Genomic DNA, 13,524 nt, shown 5'->3' on the forward strand with positions numbered 1-13,524 from the left:
AATTGCTGTAACTGATTAGTAAATGCTTTAATTCTTTAAGTAATGTTTTTAATTTTTTTTTAATTTCTGAAGCTCCACATGCATGTCACCATTTGCTTTTGGAGTTGGGACCCTAACCACTTCTCCTTAGTTCTTTGCCTTGCATTGTATGGTATGTGGGCAGGTAACTCGTTTATGAGAGCAGCCGAATCTGGCGTGTTCTTTCGAGTAAATTAATGGTCAGGACATGCACCGGCCTTAACATTTCGACCAGGAGCAAGAGCCGTTGTTAATATGTACAAATGATTTTTTTTTATCGAGGAGCATTTGAGTCATGTGAAGTTATACTTTTAAGTACCTACATGTGATTGCTGCATTAAATTTTGATATGACTACTACCTGATGTGTGAGTACTGTGTATAGATAAGGGCATACCCATGGACCTGCCACACATGGATCAGTGAAGGTCCACACAAGGTTGAATAGCAACATTCTCCAGTGCAGGTGACATTTCTCAGTAAGCCGCATGGACCGAATTTTCTACGACTCACAACCCTGTAGGAGTGTGCTATTACTGAGAGAGCTGGCAATGGACAAATAAATCTTTACAATCGCACTACCCAAAGACGTTTGCCATTTATTCGCATTCCGCAGAAGACTAGACCGCGTCAAAATCACTTTTTTACTTCGCCAACGCCATATTGTTCCACCCCCAACGTTGCCTAAATCGTTGTGTTAGGAATTGAAAGGAAATTACATGCTGTAATGTGGTTGAATTCACCATTTACCTCGCCATTGTGCTATAGTCTCATGCCCTAAACATTGAGGAAATGATCAACTCTGATGGTTAGTAATTTTGAGTTTGAATTTAAAGTCGTTTCTATATAATACAATTTAAAACTGTTTTCACATAGTCAGTATTAATTAGAATCTTTGACGTTAAACACGCATTCACTTTTGTAAATTACAGCCTTTGAAAACTTTTTTTTCGTAATGCAAGGATAACACATCAGTCGATGTTTTGGGCACCTAACCAACAAGGCGTAGACCAGATTCTAAAAAAACAGGCTTCACCTTGTTTCTATTTAAATATGTAGATGTGTTCGCCCACTACTTTTAAGCAAAAAATTTAGTTTTACAGATGTGTTAAAAATCAATGTAATTTGAAAGTGATATCAGAATACCTATCTAAAAAGAAAAATAACATTTTGTTTTCATTGCGGTAGTAAAATTCGGAAACCATATTTAGATTTAAGCAAAGGTTTTAGCTTTTTATATTCGTTCTATGGAACTGTAAATGTAAATATTTATAAATGTTGTGTATAGTTTTTTAAAATTAAGTATTTAGGTGTTTACGATTCTTTTTTCCTAACTGATCGAGATGGCTAGCTTTTGTAGGGGGTTGTTAGTTGGTGCATATTTTGATACTATATTGAAACCTTTGAATCTAACCGTTCAAACTGTCCGCTATAGATTTAAATTAATTGACCTCCCAAAACCAGGTAGTGGGCGGAGCTTTCGTCGCATAGTCCATTTCCCTGAAAAATATACTGTTAAGCCGTTAGATGTTACAAATCTAGCTGGAAGGGATCCTGAAACAGGTATATTAAATTACTCTAGTTATTTCACTAACATTTGCATTGACCTACTCATAGTATTAAATTATAATTTTATTACTCCTGACAGGTAAACTAACATTTAGGAGAGGTTATTGGATGCTTGTGGGAATAACTTTTCCGTAATGATGATAAAGTAAACATCTACCAAGGGCGGCTCCTGTAGGACTTTTCAGGAGGGGCTATAATACAGACAAAGGATTCAGTCGCAAAACAACATTAAGGATGGTATTCCAAGACGTTCGGATAAGGAAGCTAATAAGCACTGCCTTGTTGGAATACAACCGAAACGTAATTCGCAGGCTGTATTCCAGAACGTGTCCAAACCAAATTCCAGTAAGGGAAAAGATGGCCAACCATTTTAATAAACGTTAACCTGTGCAAGGCTAGAAACTGGTTTCAACGCATTCTAGTGGAAGTTTTGCAACCATCGATTCAATTGTTACGGCAAAAATCCTATATATATCACGATTGTAGGAATTAAATGATGTTAATCTCATTTTCTTAAGTACTTTTTAAAGTTGCAATTACTCCTTGTTATCACTATTAAAGTGTACTAAGTGTATTCCAGGATATTTTCATTATCATAAGGTTTCATTTGGCACACCAACACACTTGGTAGGTTCCCCGATGATCACGAAAACCGGGGGATTTGCAATGGAATACGAATAGATCACCTAGGTCACTAACAATTTTATAGCACTGCACTTGATGTGAACTTTTGTGTGAGTTTTCCCAACGACAGCTACTCCCTACATTCTTTGCTATTGCATGCACCACATTTTTCTTTTTGTTTTAAAGCTTAGGTACATGTATTTTCGTAAAAATTAACAATCAAAATAATTTCAGGACAATATGTAATGGGGTTAGGTATAAGTATGGGATTATAAATCTGTATGGGGCTAGGTCAAGTTATAGTCCTTTTTAAAAAAGTGGTATATACAATTTTTTTTAAAATTTATTTTCTGCTGGCAGTTGGGAATGTGGCAGAATGGCAAGTCCAATGTGGTTTGAGACAATTCTTGCACATTTTCCTAATGCGCCACGCACCCACACTCTGGCACATTTTGAGAGACGCATTGTAAAAGAGCCTAAATACGTCAGAGCTAGGCTTGGACAAATTTATGGTCTCAAATACTGTTTCAAATTGTTTTAAACAACTTTTATTGAAAGAAAAACTTTTACAGTTGAATTAAAGTTGTTAACATAAATATACCCTCCAAAATAAAATAAAAAAATATAATTTGGCTCAGAAAATCCATCCCCCCCCCCCCCCCCCCCTTCATCCCACCCTGGAACCGCGCTTTACATCTACATTATTTTCGTACTTTCTGACATGTTTCACAATTATTTTCTTAGAATGCAGTGGTTTGGTTCAGTTAGCCACATTACAAATACTGTGATATAGTGATAATGGTTGGTTAGGTTTAAATTCTTTAGATATTGTGGATGGTTGAAAATATTGTTTTAGGTTATTTCTTCCATTAGGAGCATCACCAAAAAGTCTATTAAAAATCGAAAAAATGATTTTATAATTCCTGACATTTTTATTGTGATTCTATTAAAGTACAGTGTGATATTTCCAATAGTTTATTAGTAGTTTACAATTTAAATGGTTATTTTAGGTTAGCTACATTTAAGACACTGTAGAATTGTGAAAAATGCATGTTATGTTAGCTACATAAAAATAATTTTGAATTGAGTGAATAGTTGGATAGGTTAACATAACTAACCTTAAACACCATTTTACAGCATTGTAAATGTAGCTAACCTAACATAACCAACCTTGGTAAAAGTACCTACTGCATCACATAAACCAAGTTTATCCCTTGATCCTGATGGCATGATCATGTGGTACATGATGCTTGTTGTTTTAATATAGTACGTTGAAAGATTCTGCACATAAAAACTTGTTATGTAGCAATGAATAATGATGGTAAGATGAATACAAAATATTTTTTTTCCTTTTTACTCAACATAACATCATAATTGGATGATAATATTTTTGTGGATCATTTTGGAAGTGATTTGTGAAAAATTATGGCAGTTATGCGTCCCTAAAATGTGATTTATTTATACATACATATATATACACACACATACACACATACACACATACACACACACACACACACAAATAAAAACTTTTGAGTTGATGATGGTTTTGGGTTCTATGGACCATAAAACAAAAAACTATAAAAAAAATTCTGAAAGTTGCACCATGGCAATGACTACAATATGTAGTATTTCTTGGAAATCTCCCTAAAGCTTGTATGATAACACAGATCACTGAGCAGATGCTAAGAGAGCGGTGGTGGCTGCGGCAGGTCGCGTGGTGGCCAAGGGGATCGGGGGCGGCATCAAGCACAAGTACCACTGGGTCGACTGGAAGCGGGACGGCCCCAAGGAACCCCCGCCGGCCCTGGAGGAGGTCATCGAAGTGATCGACGACGGCTGCCGGACCGGCAAGGTGGCGCTGGTCGCGAGCGGCAAGCGTCTCAAGTACATCCTCGCCACCGCCAACATGAAGGCCGGGGACATCCTCAAAACGTCACGGCACATACCCAGGATCCCAGGTACGTTCCCCTCCAGGGTCTCCGTCTGTGTTTTGTAACACTGATTATGTAAAAGTTAAGTTTTATTTTAAGCTGGGTACACACTGAATGAGGCGCGACACAGCGTTTTGTCGTGTAGTTGTTGACTTCAGTGTATTTATATAAAAGCGATTCACACAAAAGCAGACGCGGCCCGAGGCCACAAAACTGTCGCGAGCAGACTGTCTGATGTCTGTAGTATTCTACCGTGCACAAGTATAAAAAAATTAGCCACCAGAAGCATACTGTAGTGAGTTTATACTAACTAGTTAAAATTGTTTTTCATTGTTACTTTAATTTGAGTAAATACTCACTTGTAAAGTATTTATGGAGCTGGATACAGATTAGTTAGTATGTTTAGTATAGAAAATACCTCTGGTATATAATCCATCTTTGAAGGAGTATCATGACAACATTTTAATTTCAAGAATATTTGAAGAAATAACTTAGTGATAATTCAGTGTTAAGCTGTTGCGAGGCATTGCGTAGTGTTGTTTTCCATCTTGTCTGATGCTGTGTGCACCCATCCTTAATGATATCTACTTAATCTTGTTGTCAAACTTTACTGGAGATGATATACCGGTATATTTAAATATTTTATTGGATCACTCATCCCTATAACAATTTTTCATACCTTCAGTGTTACTTTTTAATTTTCCGAGGTAGGTAATTTGAATACCATAATGTTTATTTATGTGGGCTTGTTTCTGTATCTTAAGTATCATGTGTAGTCGATTAAATGCTGAGATTACTACTGATAATTTATTTTGTGACCTTAGGGTGTTAGGTACGCAGTCTATTATTACGAGGGATGAAATGGTAATTGCCTCATTGCATTGGTACTTGATCTCTAGTGTGAACAGCAGCTTAAAGTAACTTAGTTTGCAAGAAATTATCTTAACATTGAGTTTAATATCGAACCGACTTTATTCGTTTTGGTGTTCCGCTATTTTACAATTGGTTATAATGATCATGGTGGAGATCTTAAGATTGCCATTTTGTATTTCTGTTGCAAGTACAGTAGTATTAATAAAATGATGTCATGTAATTGAAATTAAAATTACCTTTGGGCTGACATTGGAAGTTGGCAGCAAACTGAAAAGATAATAAAATATTAATTTTCCCTATTGGTTTTGTAACAATCCAGACCTCTGGCTAGCTCAAAATTGGTCTAGGTTGCTTATACATAAACACTCAAAGAGATTTAGATTGAATATTTAAGTATTATTTAAGTTCCAGAAAAAAATAATTTAATGTCAATGATTCATTATTGAAATAAAGTCTCTTGGACAACGGCTACTGATTTTTACTGCTTTTTAAAAATAATCCATCACAAAAATTTACAATTCACCATGGCTGCCATTATCCGACCATGAAAACAAGTACATGACGAAAAATACAAATAGGTTGCACAAAACATCTTCAGTGACTCCAAAACACAAATTAACTGTTCGTTGGTACCGTAAGTGAAAATGATATACTGTTCGTTGGTAAATTCTGTGGTTGCTTGTAACTCTGGTACAAGCCGAAGGACTCGGTTCTCGGACCAATGATGAAGTTACTCTTTGTTGGACTGTGGTCGAACAAATTTTAACTTATTATGTTCAAAAAGGTTTCAAGTTCGGCGTAGCCCAGACCTGAGCCGCAAAATTGTCTATACCACTACATTATTATATAAAATGTGAGCCATCACCCGAACGCGACCCCTTGGTACCTCGTACAGACGTTGACCGACAACAGGCATCTTCCCCAATTACAAAAATGCTCAGAAATAAATCAGCGAATCACGGACCCATAGCAACAGTCTCACAATCAAAATCACTAGTCTTTCCCAAGCACAGGTACTGACTGTTTCTCTCGTTCACGCTTATATAACTGATATAAACAATTACATTAGCCGGATTGTTCTAGAACAATCCCTGTATACACCCACACATTTACTAATCAAAGAAATACAACAAAATATACTTTAAAAATATGCTAAAGCAGATATTAATGAACTAAACAAATAAACAGGAAAAAATAACTTTAAGTGGTGGTTACATCATGAACCAAGCATATCATCAGAAACACTTAAAAAGCATGAAATAATGTAAATTTTGATATTGGAACAAATGGAAAACACATCAATACTTCTTATAAGAATAAACAACTGTTATTTACATGATATCAAGAAACTTCACCATGTACTATAAATATATTCAGAAAACATAATAAATCTTTAATAAACTTATTTAGAAAGTGTGGAGGGAAGTAGCCTGGGTTGCTACATTTTTGATATCCTATAATTAATGAAAAAAGTGTGGTGTAAAGTGTATGAATCAGAGAATGATAGACAGTTAATTTTGCATATTGAAGAAAGTGTAGCTGCAATGCTGCTAGCTGTACATTGAAACCCTTTAAAGGAATTCCCACTTAAAAAAATGTATTGCATAGTAAATTTTAAAATACGGTCACTGAACTTATAATTAGACTACATGCATTTTTTTCCTGTTCCTAAGTCTAAATTTCTAATTACTTTCAGAAACTTTGTAAGGGCCCTGTCTACCTGGGCACACATACAGTGTGTAAAGTTTAAGAAATAACCACACAATTTTTAAACTGCGTAAGCTACCCGAATTGTGTCTGTTTACAAAAAGCATTTAAGAATATGCCGAGGGTGGACGTGAAGTTCTGTTTCCATAATTAGTTTTTAAACTGTATTTTTAAGTTACAGAAAATGTTTAAAACACATGTTTTCAGATTAAATGTAAGGCACGAAACACCTGGTACAGATAACTGAAAGCACCCAAGAGACATGCATTGCACCTTTATCTTCATTTCATTTGTGGTTACTACTTGAATCTGATAGTTGTCCTATGCGCAAGCAACGGGAAGATTGTGAGCCAGTTCAGAGTCTTGTGGTTAGAAGATGATACCAGTGAATGTCGCACATATCATTCTGCCTTGCTAACACGGATACACCCCTGACTAGGCAGGCTTCGTAACAGGAAATTGCTCTAGCCTATACGTTGACTTCAACAGTGCAACGAGCCATTATAAATGAATCCAAGAATTGAGGGTCAGTGGTAAGGAAGCACCTGGTAGAAGAATGCCTCCGGATGTGTGGTGTTGTGTTGCAGTGCGCGCCAGTGAAGGGGATGCCTACCCCTTGGGGGCGCTGCAGGCTGGCACGCAAGTGTGCTCCGTGGAGAAGTACGCGGGCACAGGGGGTTTCTACGTACACGCTGCAGGCACCTTCGCCACGATACTGCGCCACATCGGTGATCGAACAATAGTCCAGCTGCCTTCCAAGAAGGAGTTCTCCCTCTCCAAGGAGTGCATGGCTGTCGTGGGTGCGTGCCTGCTCCCGGGTCCCTCTTGTTGGACCTGCGGTACTAGTGATGGTTATTACTGTATCCATCTTGTAGCCGGGTCAGCTGGTAAAACATTTCCATTACTTTTAATTTCAGAACCTCTTGTTGCCATGCGTCACTGTGGTCCTTTTACCTTCTCTCACATATTTGTCCAATCCTCTTGGTCACAAATGTCATTACGCAGTTACTATCACTTTTTGCTAGCCATAAATTATACAAAACATAGATATTGCCCAAAATATGCTTTGCATGAAAAATAAAATTAATTGGCCGCTTAGGTGGTATCTTTGGCAGTTTAGACAGATAAAAAAATTCTAAATATAAAAGTAAATAGTAACAATTACATGTACGATAGTGCATCTCCAGGTATAGAAGAAAGTTTAAATTATATTCTGTATGATATCTAAATGTTTGAATTCATTCAGTAGTGCATGAAACCTGTCCCATCTTTAATGCAGTTCTCTGTAAAACATCTTCTGTTTTGGTGCTGTACTCACAGGTAATGTTACATGGTGAGGCGAATATGAGATGTGCAAAATGCAGTGACACTTTGTCACGTTACACTTGTTTCGTCTGCACTCAGTTCGACCTGTTGTTGATCAGTGACTCAACAGGAAACAAAGTATTTCCCTCACTTGCTACCATCTCTCACTCGTCTCTAGCTTGGCTTTATGCCTTTGAGAAGTAAATTTCCTATTAAACTTATACACATGCAACCAATTGTTTTATTAATCATCTCGATCAGGTTTACTCTGTTATATAGCTTATTTTGTAAATATTTGAAAATCTTGAAATGAACATTCACTCAATAAACACACACAATTACAAATTCATTACAGCTTTCTCTTATTATTTTCCCTTGTAACAGTGTTTTCCCCTTAATAATGCACAGAACTTTCTGTTCGAAAGTGTTATTGCAAAAGAGCTGTGAATTGCACCAAATGTAAATTGACAAGTAAAACCCAATCTCAGCTAATGTCTGGTCAATAGGTCGGCAGTAACCTTAAGCACATTTAGCACATTTCCTGTACTGCTGTTGGTGTGTTAGCCATCTGTGTTTGCTTATATGTAGTAGTATTTAAGTAGTGACAATAATTTGTCATAGGTCTTCCAGAGACCTAAACATTAACTTTGACCTTTTTTTTAAAAATTAAAACTCAAAACATATGTAGCACAGCTCTAGGAACCTATCCAGAGGACTGTTCTAAATACGTAATTTGATTTTCTTCAGAGTTGAATTGAATTTTTTTCCCCGCATATTTACAGGTCAATGTGCATTTCTTTTATGTTTTTTTTGTGGAGGTGAGATATTTTGGTGACATTAAAATTTTACTGCCAGATATTTATTTAAACTAGTTAAGTAATTTCAATTATTGAAAGATGCATTAGGTTAATTGTGTAGGAATTGTATCTTTGCTGCAACGACAAATTCAAACATGTATTTTTGCTGTATCGGACATTGCCACTTTGCTAGGCAATGTCAGTTTGAGTGGTCGTGTGTGTGTCGGTTGCAGGGAGAGTGTCCAACATCGAGCACTCCAAGACCCCCATCGGCAGTGCTCAGCGACTTCGCTGGCTCGGGTACAGACCGCGGTCGGGCCTGTGGCAGCGCAAGACCGGGCGGTTCGGCCGCAAGATACGCCCCTTGCCCCCTGTCCGGGTCATAGGTGACCCACCTCCCAAGCCGCGGCCGCCCGTTGTGCTGTCGCTGCATTACTAACTGCTCTGTGCACCTGACTGCTGTACATTACAACTGTTTGAATATTTTATCACCTTGTGTGCACTTTTTTTTAATACCAGTCTGAAACCCAAAACTTACTTCAAAGTAAGTATTCAGTAACTGTTATTATGTTACATTTTCTTTGACACATGTTTGTTTCACTCAAAAATGTGTTTATCATTATATCATAAAACATAATGGTATTTACTTTAATTTTTTTTTACATTTTCCTCAAAAATAAACATTTCTCACTCAGAAATGTATTTTACAATAAATCATATATCCCTCAAATTTAAATTTTCTACAGATGTAAGTTTTTTCTACCCAATTTTTTTTTGGCACAAGTGTTAATATAGATGAAAATAAACTTTTTTTTTAAAATTTATGTCATTACAGATTATAAAAGGCATTCTTAAAATTGCAATTGAGGTCATTATTAAGCCAAAAATTAAGGAAATTCCATACTGCATAATTGCAGCCCCTGTGTACCGCTGTTGAAATAATCTTAGTTGAAAAAACTTACTTGTACACTTCTCAAATGAGTAGTAAAAAAAAATTTAATAGTGAAGAAAGTGTTGTAAAGAGGAAAATATATAGTGTGTGATTCTAAGGAACAGCCAAAAAGTGAAATAAATTATAAAAATGTGAATAACCTGGGAATTTAAAAAAAAGCTCTTCTGTATTTGCTAGTAGCCTACTTATAAATATGACAAGTTAACAAATGCAAAATTATATCTGGAAATTTCAGATTCACCATTCTGTGCTTGAAACCGCGATCCAATGATCTTAGCCCAAGAATGATCTTTGGATCATTCCTCTAACATTGTTTTAACACATACGGGGTCTACATGATCTTCGCTTGTGTGAACCGAAGTTCGTACATTTTCAATCTGCAACAAGAGGTAACCGCAGTGTCGAAGAAATGTTAAGATGCATTTCTATTTGTGGGCTGTAACGATATGAAGTTGCTGCAATAAATTGTGACATATTTAGCAAGAGATTAATGCAGTTGCCACTAGTTAGCAGCACATTTGGCCGTTGCCATGATTATTTTATTAATAAGTAATAACTGAAAACACAAAAATTATATTTAAGAACTTATTACAAATTAAAGTTCTCTGATATATTAATAGGTTTTGACTATAAAAAGCCTACATTTAATATGAAAATTACCTTATTTAACTGAAAATAATGTGATCCCAAACTTTTTGATTATGAGTTAAAAAAAAAAAAAAATTGACTGAAATTCACAATGTCTATAAGCAAAGAATGTGGTGATATACGGTGGTTGTCTGTGAGGAGCATCTTCCCCAGCAGTCACAATGAAGAAGAGAAGCAGAAACATCCCAGTGACAAAACTCCATTTGCACCCTCTCCTTTAGCCTTCTCTCATCTGTTACATATGTGGAGAGGTTCAGGAAGCCCCGGACTACAGTGGCATTAGTGATGCAGTTTACATGTAGTTTTTCAACTAAGTGGAAGTTAAGAAGCAGTAATTAATAGTTGTCTAAAGTGGTGTGACACATGTAAGAGGCAGTAGTTCCTCAACTAAGCTGTTCCCAATAGCAAGATACAAGTTTGCGATCATAATGCTACCACCACTTTTAGTTTCTACAGTTTTCGTTAAAATTATAGCATTATATTGAGGTAAATACAGTAATTATTACAAAATAAACCTTATTAAAGCATTTAACTAAAATGAGCATTTCAAGCACTTAAAATATGTATCTCATGAGGAGTATTTTCAATATTAGAATATGTAGCATTTTTGATACATCCGTTATACATAACTTTGTAACTTTGTAAATAATGCTCTAATATTTACATCATATTACAATCACTTGCATAAAGACCATAAAAATACCGAACATGTTTGCTCGCACATTGTCAATCCGAGATCTTTGTCCATGAACCACCCAAAATGTAGGTTCATTTCAAATTTCCCAATGATCTTCGTTCAGCATTTAAAACACAATGGTGCAACATAAAATGTGTTTGAACCAATGATCAAACCAGTTTATGAAATGAGATCACACTTGAACTCTAATTGTGCAGTTGGCCATTAGTACTGTAATTGTAGGCAGTTTAATTCTAAAAGAAATAGAAAGGAATTGTGGTTTCATCAATGTAGGTTCAGTTTCCAGACAAAAACTAGCATAAGTTTTGGTTATCTTGCACAAAAACTTTGAATTTTCGAGAAGAAGCGGCAGCCTTAATGAAGTTCAGAATGTTTGTATGATAACACTAGTACAAAGCATTAAAAGTGACTGAATAAACAAAATAAACATTCAAAAACCACAAAAAAAAAAATCACATGGTGGCCTTTAAAATGAAAGAAGACAAGCTACACACTTAGAAAGAGATTTGTGAAGTGTGTATCATATTACACTGCACTTCAATTACTCAGCTCAGTACCTATTTTAGTAGAAAATGAAGGAATATGTGATCTATAAGAACAAATCATCAAGCTGATAAAAGATTAAACGAATATTAATGATCAAAGAATGAAGTATACTGTAACCGAGGCATCGGTCTCAAATGTGTTAAATGATGGCCTTTTCAGAATGAGCAATCGACAGCCTAATGTTTTCACAATGAGTAGTCATAGTCATGTAGTCGGCTGAAAGTTTGAGATGATTAAACTTGGACTGCCGACCGCTTAACTGCCAATTTTCTGCAGCCAATAACAACTCACCATTAATTTGACTTCATATTGTACACAATTCTGAAGTATAACGAGCTTTTATAAACAAGTCAGGTAATTTACAATTGAAGAGAGGAAAATTGTTAACTTTTCATTCAATTATGATTACAAGTAAGATAAGCAATTTTTATTCTGCAGTGTCAACATGAAAAGGCTGTCATGGAGTAACTGCTTCACTTTGGCGCTTGTTTAAGTGACAACCCTGGAATAACAGTATAACTTAATTTTCTGAATATCACTTTCTTTTTTAAGTTGTAAATAAGCTTAAAGTTACTGCAAAACATACTGTGCCCTCGGCAGTATTAGCACCATGACTCTCGCATTTTAACTCACACTTTTTCATCAACTGCTTGATGTGAACATTGAACCACTGACTGCCAACTGTTTGTTAAAGAAAGATCATAACTGGAAAAGGAACTGCAACTAGGTTGTTGTTGATGACTAGACTGCTTATTGAATTGGTGTAATCAGTGACAGTTGCTGCAGTCTCTCCCTTCTGTCGGCTTTATAATCATAAACCCATTCTCTTTCCCTCGATTCCAACAAAACACTTGTAGCAAATATTGTCCTCTCAAGATCTTGTGCCTAGGCTCCAGGATACTGAGCAAGAGTGGTATGGATTTAAGGGCATACGTATTCAGCAGCAACGCTGCCAATTTTTACCTGTGAGGGTATAGCGATTGTGGTCTTCCACACGGATGGAGGCAGGTATGGCCTACCCATCCACAGGGAGCAGCAGGTTAACACCCCAGTTGGACTGTACCGAGGCCCTGTCAGTCCCCCTACCGGTCTGAGATACTCCACTTAGACAGTACCTGGTCTGGCCCGGGTGCTATCGTCACCCCTTGCTTTTTGTCGATAGTGCCGTTGGAGTGTAAACTCCGCTCCCACGGCGAACTCCTTTCACGGGAGGGACCGTTCCTCGGAGCCTGCCCCAGCACTTGGAGTTCACCACAATACCAACTACTGTTCTGATCCAGGGCCAACCAAGAACACCTCGGCAGGGATGATCTAAGGCAGTGTTGACCAACTATACCTGCAGTACAGTTTCATATGGCCCGCGTAAACAATCTTTCAACAAAGAAATGCTAACAGGTTAACTTTTGTGTATTATCAGTCTTTGTTTGCCTGTGTACGACAAGTTATCAGTAGAAACTTGTTTTCAAGCTGTTATATTCTCACAGAAATATTAAAAAAAATATTTTTAATATCCATATATTCTTTGACGATAATTATTGTTGGATTTAGAATTTTTAAATGTAATTTTTGCTATCTAACATCTTGTCTCTCAGTATACTGTATTTGGTAGGAGTCATTTTATGACTGGAATGGAAGTCAATTGGAACAGAGGTGCTGCCATCTGTGAAAGTCACAGAAATCTCGTATATGTCAACTTTCGCAAACTTTGGGGATGTACTAAGAATACTGATGTGCCAAATTAAACTTTATAATAGTACAACTATTTTTTAATACTATATGTTATAATTTATAGTCATAAAAAGTAATAATGGCAACTTAAAAAATACATGTTACAATTTTGACAATCTTCTTTTAA

General features: G+C 36.3%; 1 protein-coding gene across 2 annotated transcripts; it reads left to right on the forward strand.

Moving 5' to 3' along the window:
* The first annotated feature begins 1,051 nt into the window (after positions 1–1,051).
* LOC134533736 (large ribosomal subunit protein uL2m) lies at positions 1,052–9,524 on the forward strand. Of its 2 annotated transcripts, XM_063371344.1 has the most exons (4): positions 1,052–1,580; positions 3,923–4,171; positions 7,312–7,524; positions 9,060–9,524. In XM_063371344.1, exons 1-4 carry the CDS (start codon positions 1,361–1,363, stop codon positions 9,263–9,265), a joined length of 888 nt encoding a protein of 295 aa, XP_063227414.1. In that variant the 5' UTR covers positions 1,052–1,360; the 3' UTR covers positions 9,266–9,524. The 2 variants fall into 2 exon arrangements, with proteins under 2 accessions (XP_063227414.1, XP_063227413.1); XM_063371343.1 differs by having other exon boundaries at positions 1,249–1,580; positions 7,312–9,524.
* The last annotated feature ends 4,000 nt before the right edge of the window (positions 9,525–13,524 follow it).

This window comes from Bacillus rossius, chromosome 7 (assembly GCF_032445375.1).
Source record: "Bacillus rossius redtenbacheri isolate Brsri chromosome 7, Brsri_v3, whole genome shotgun sequence".
NCBI lineage: Eukaryota > Metazoa > Arthropoda > Insecta > Phasmatodea > Bacillidae > Bacillus > Bacillus rossius.

Bases quoted from the DNA above. Each gene is read 5' to 3' on its own strand.
- LOC134533736 (XM_063371343.1), top strand. From the start codon at position 1,361: ATGGCTAGCTTTTGTAGGGGGTTGTTAGTTGGTGCATATTTTGATACT. The intron at 1,581-3,922 runs GTATATTAAATT...TGGCTGCGGCAG, and splicing joins TGGAAGGGATCCTGAAACAG to GTCGCGTGGTGGCCAAGGGG. The intron at 4,172-7,311 runs GTACGTTCCCCT...GTTGTGTTGCAG, and splicing joins GCACATACCCAGGATCCCAG to TGCGCGCCAGTGAAGGGGAT.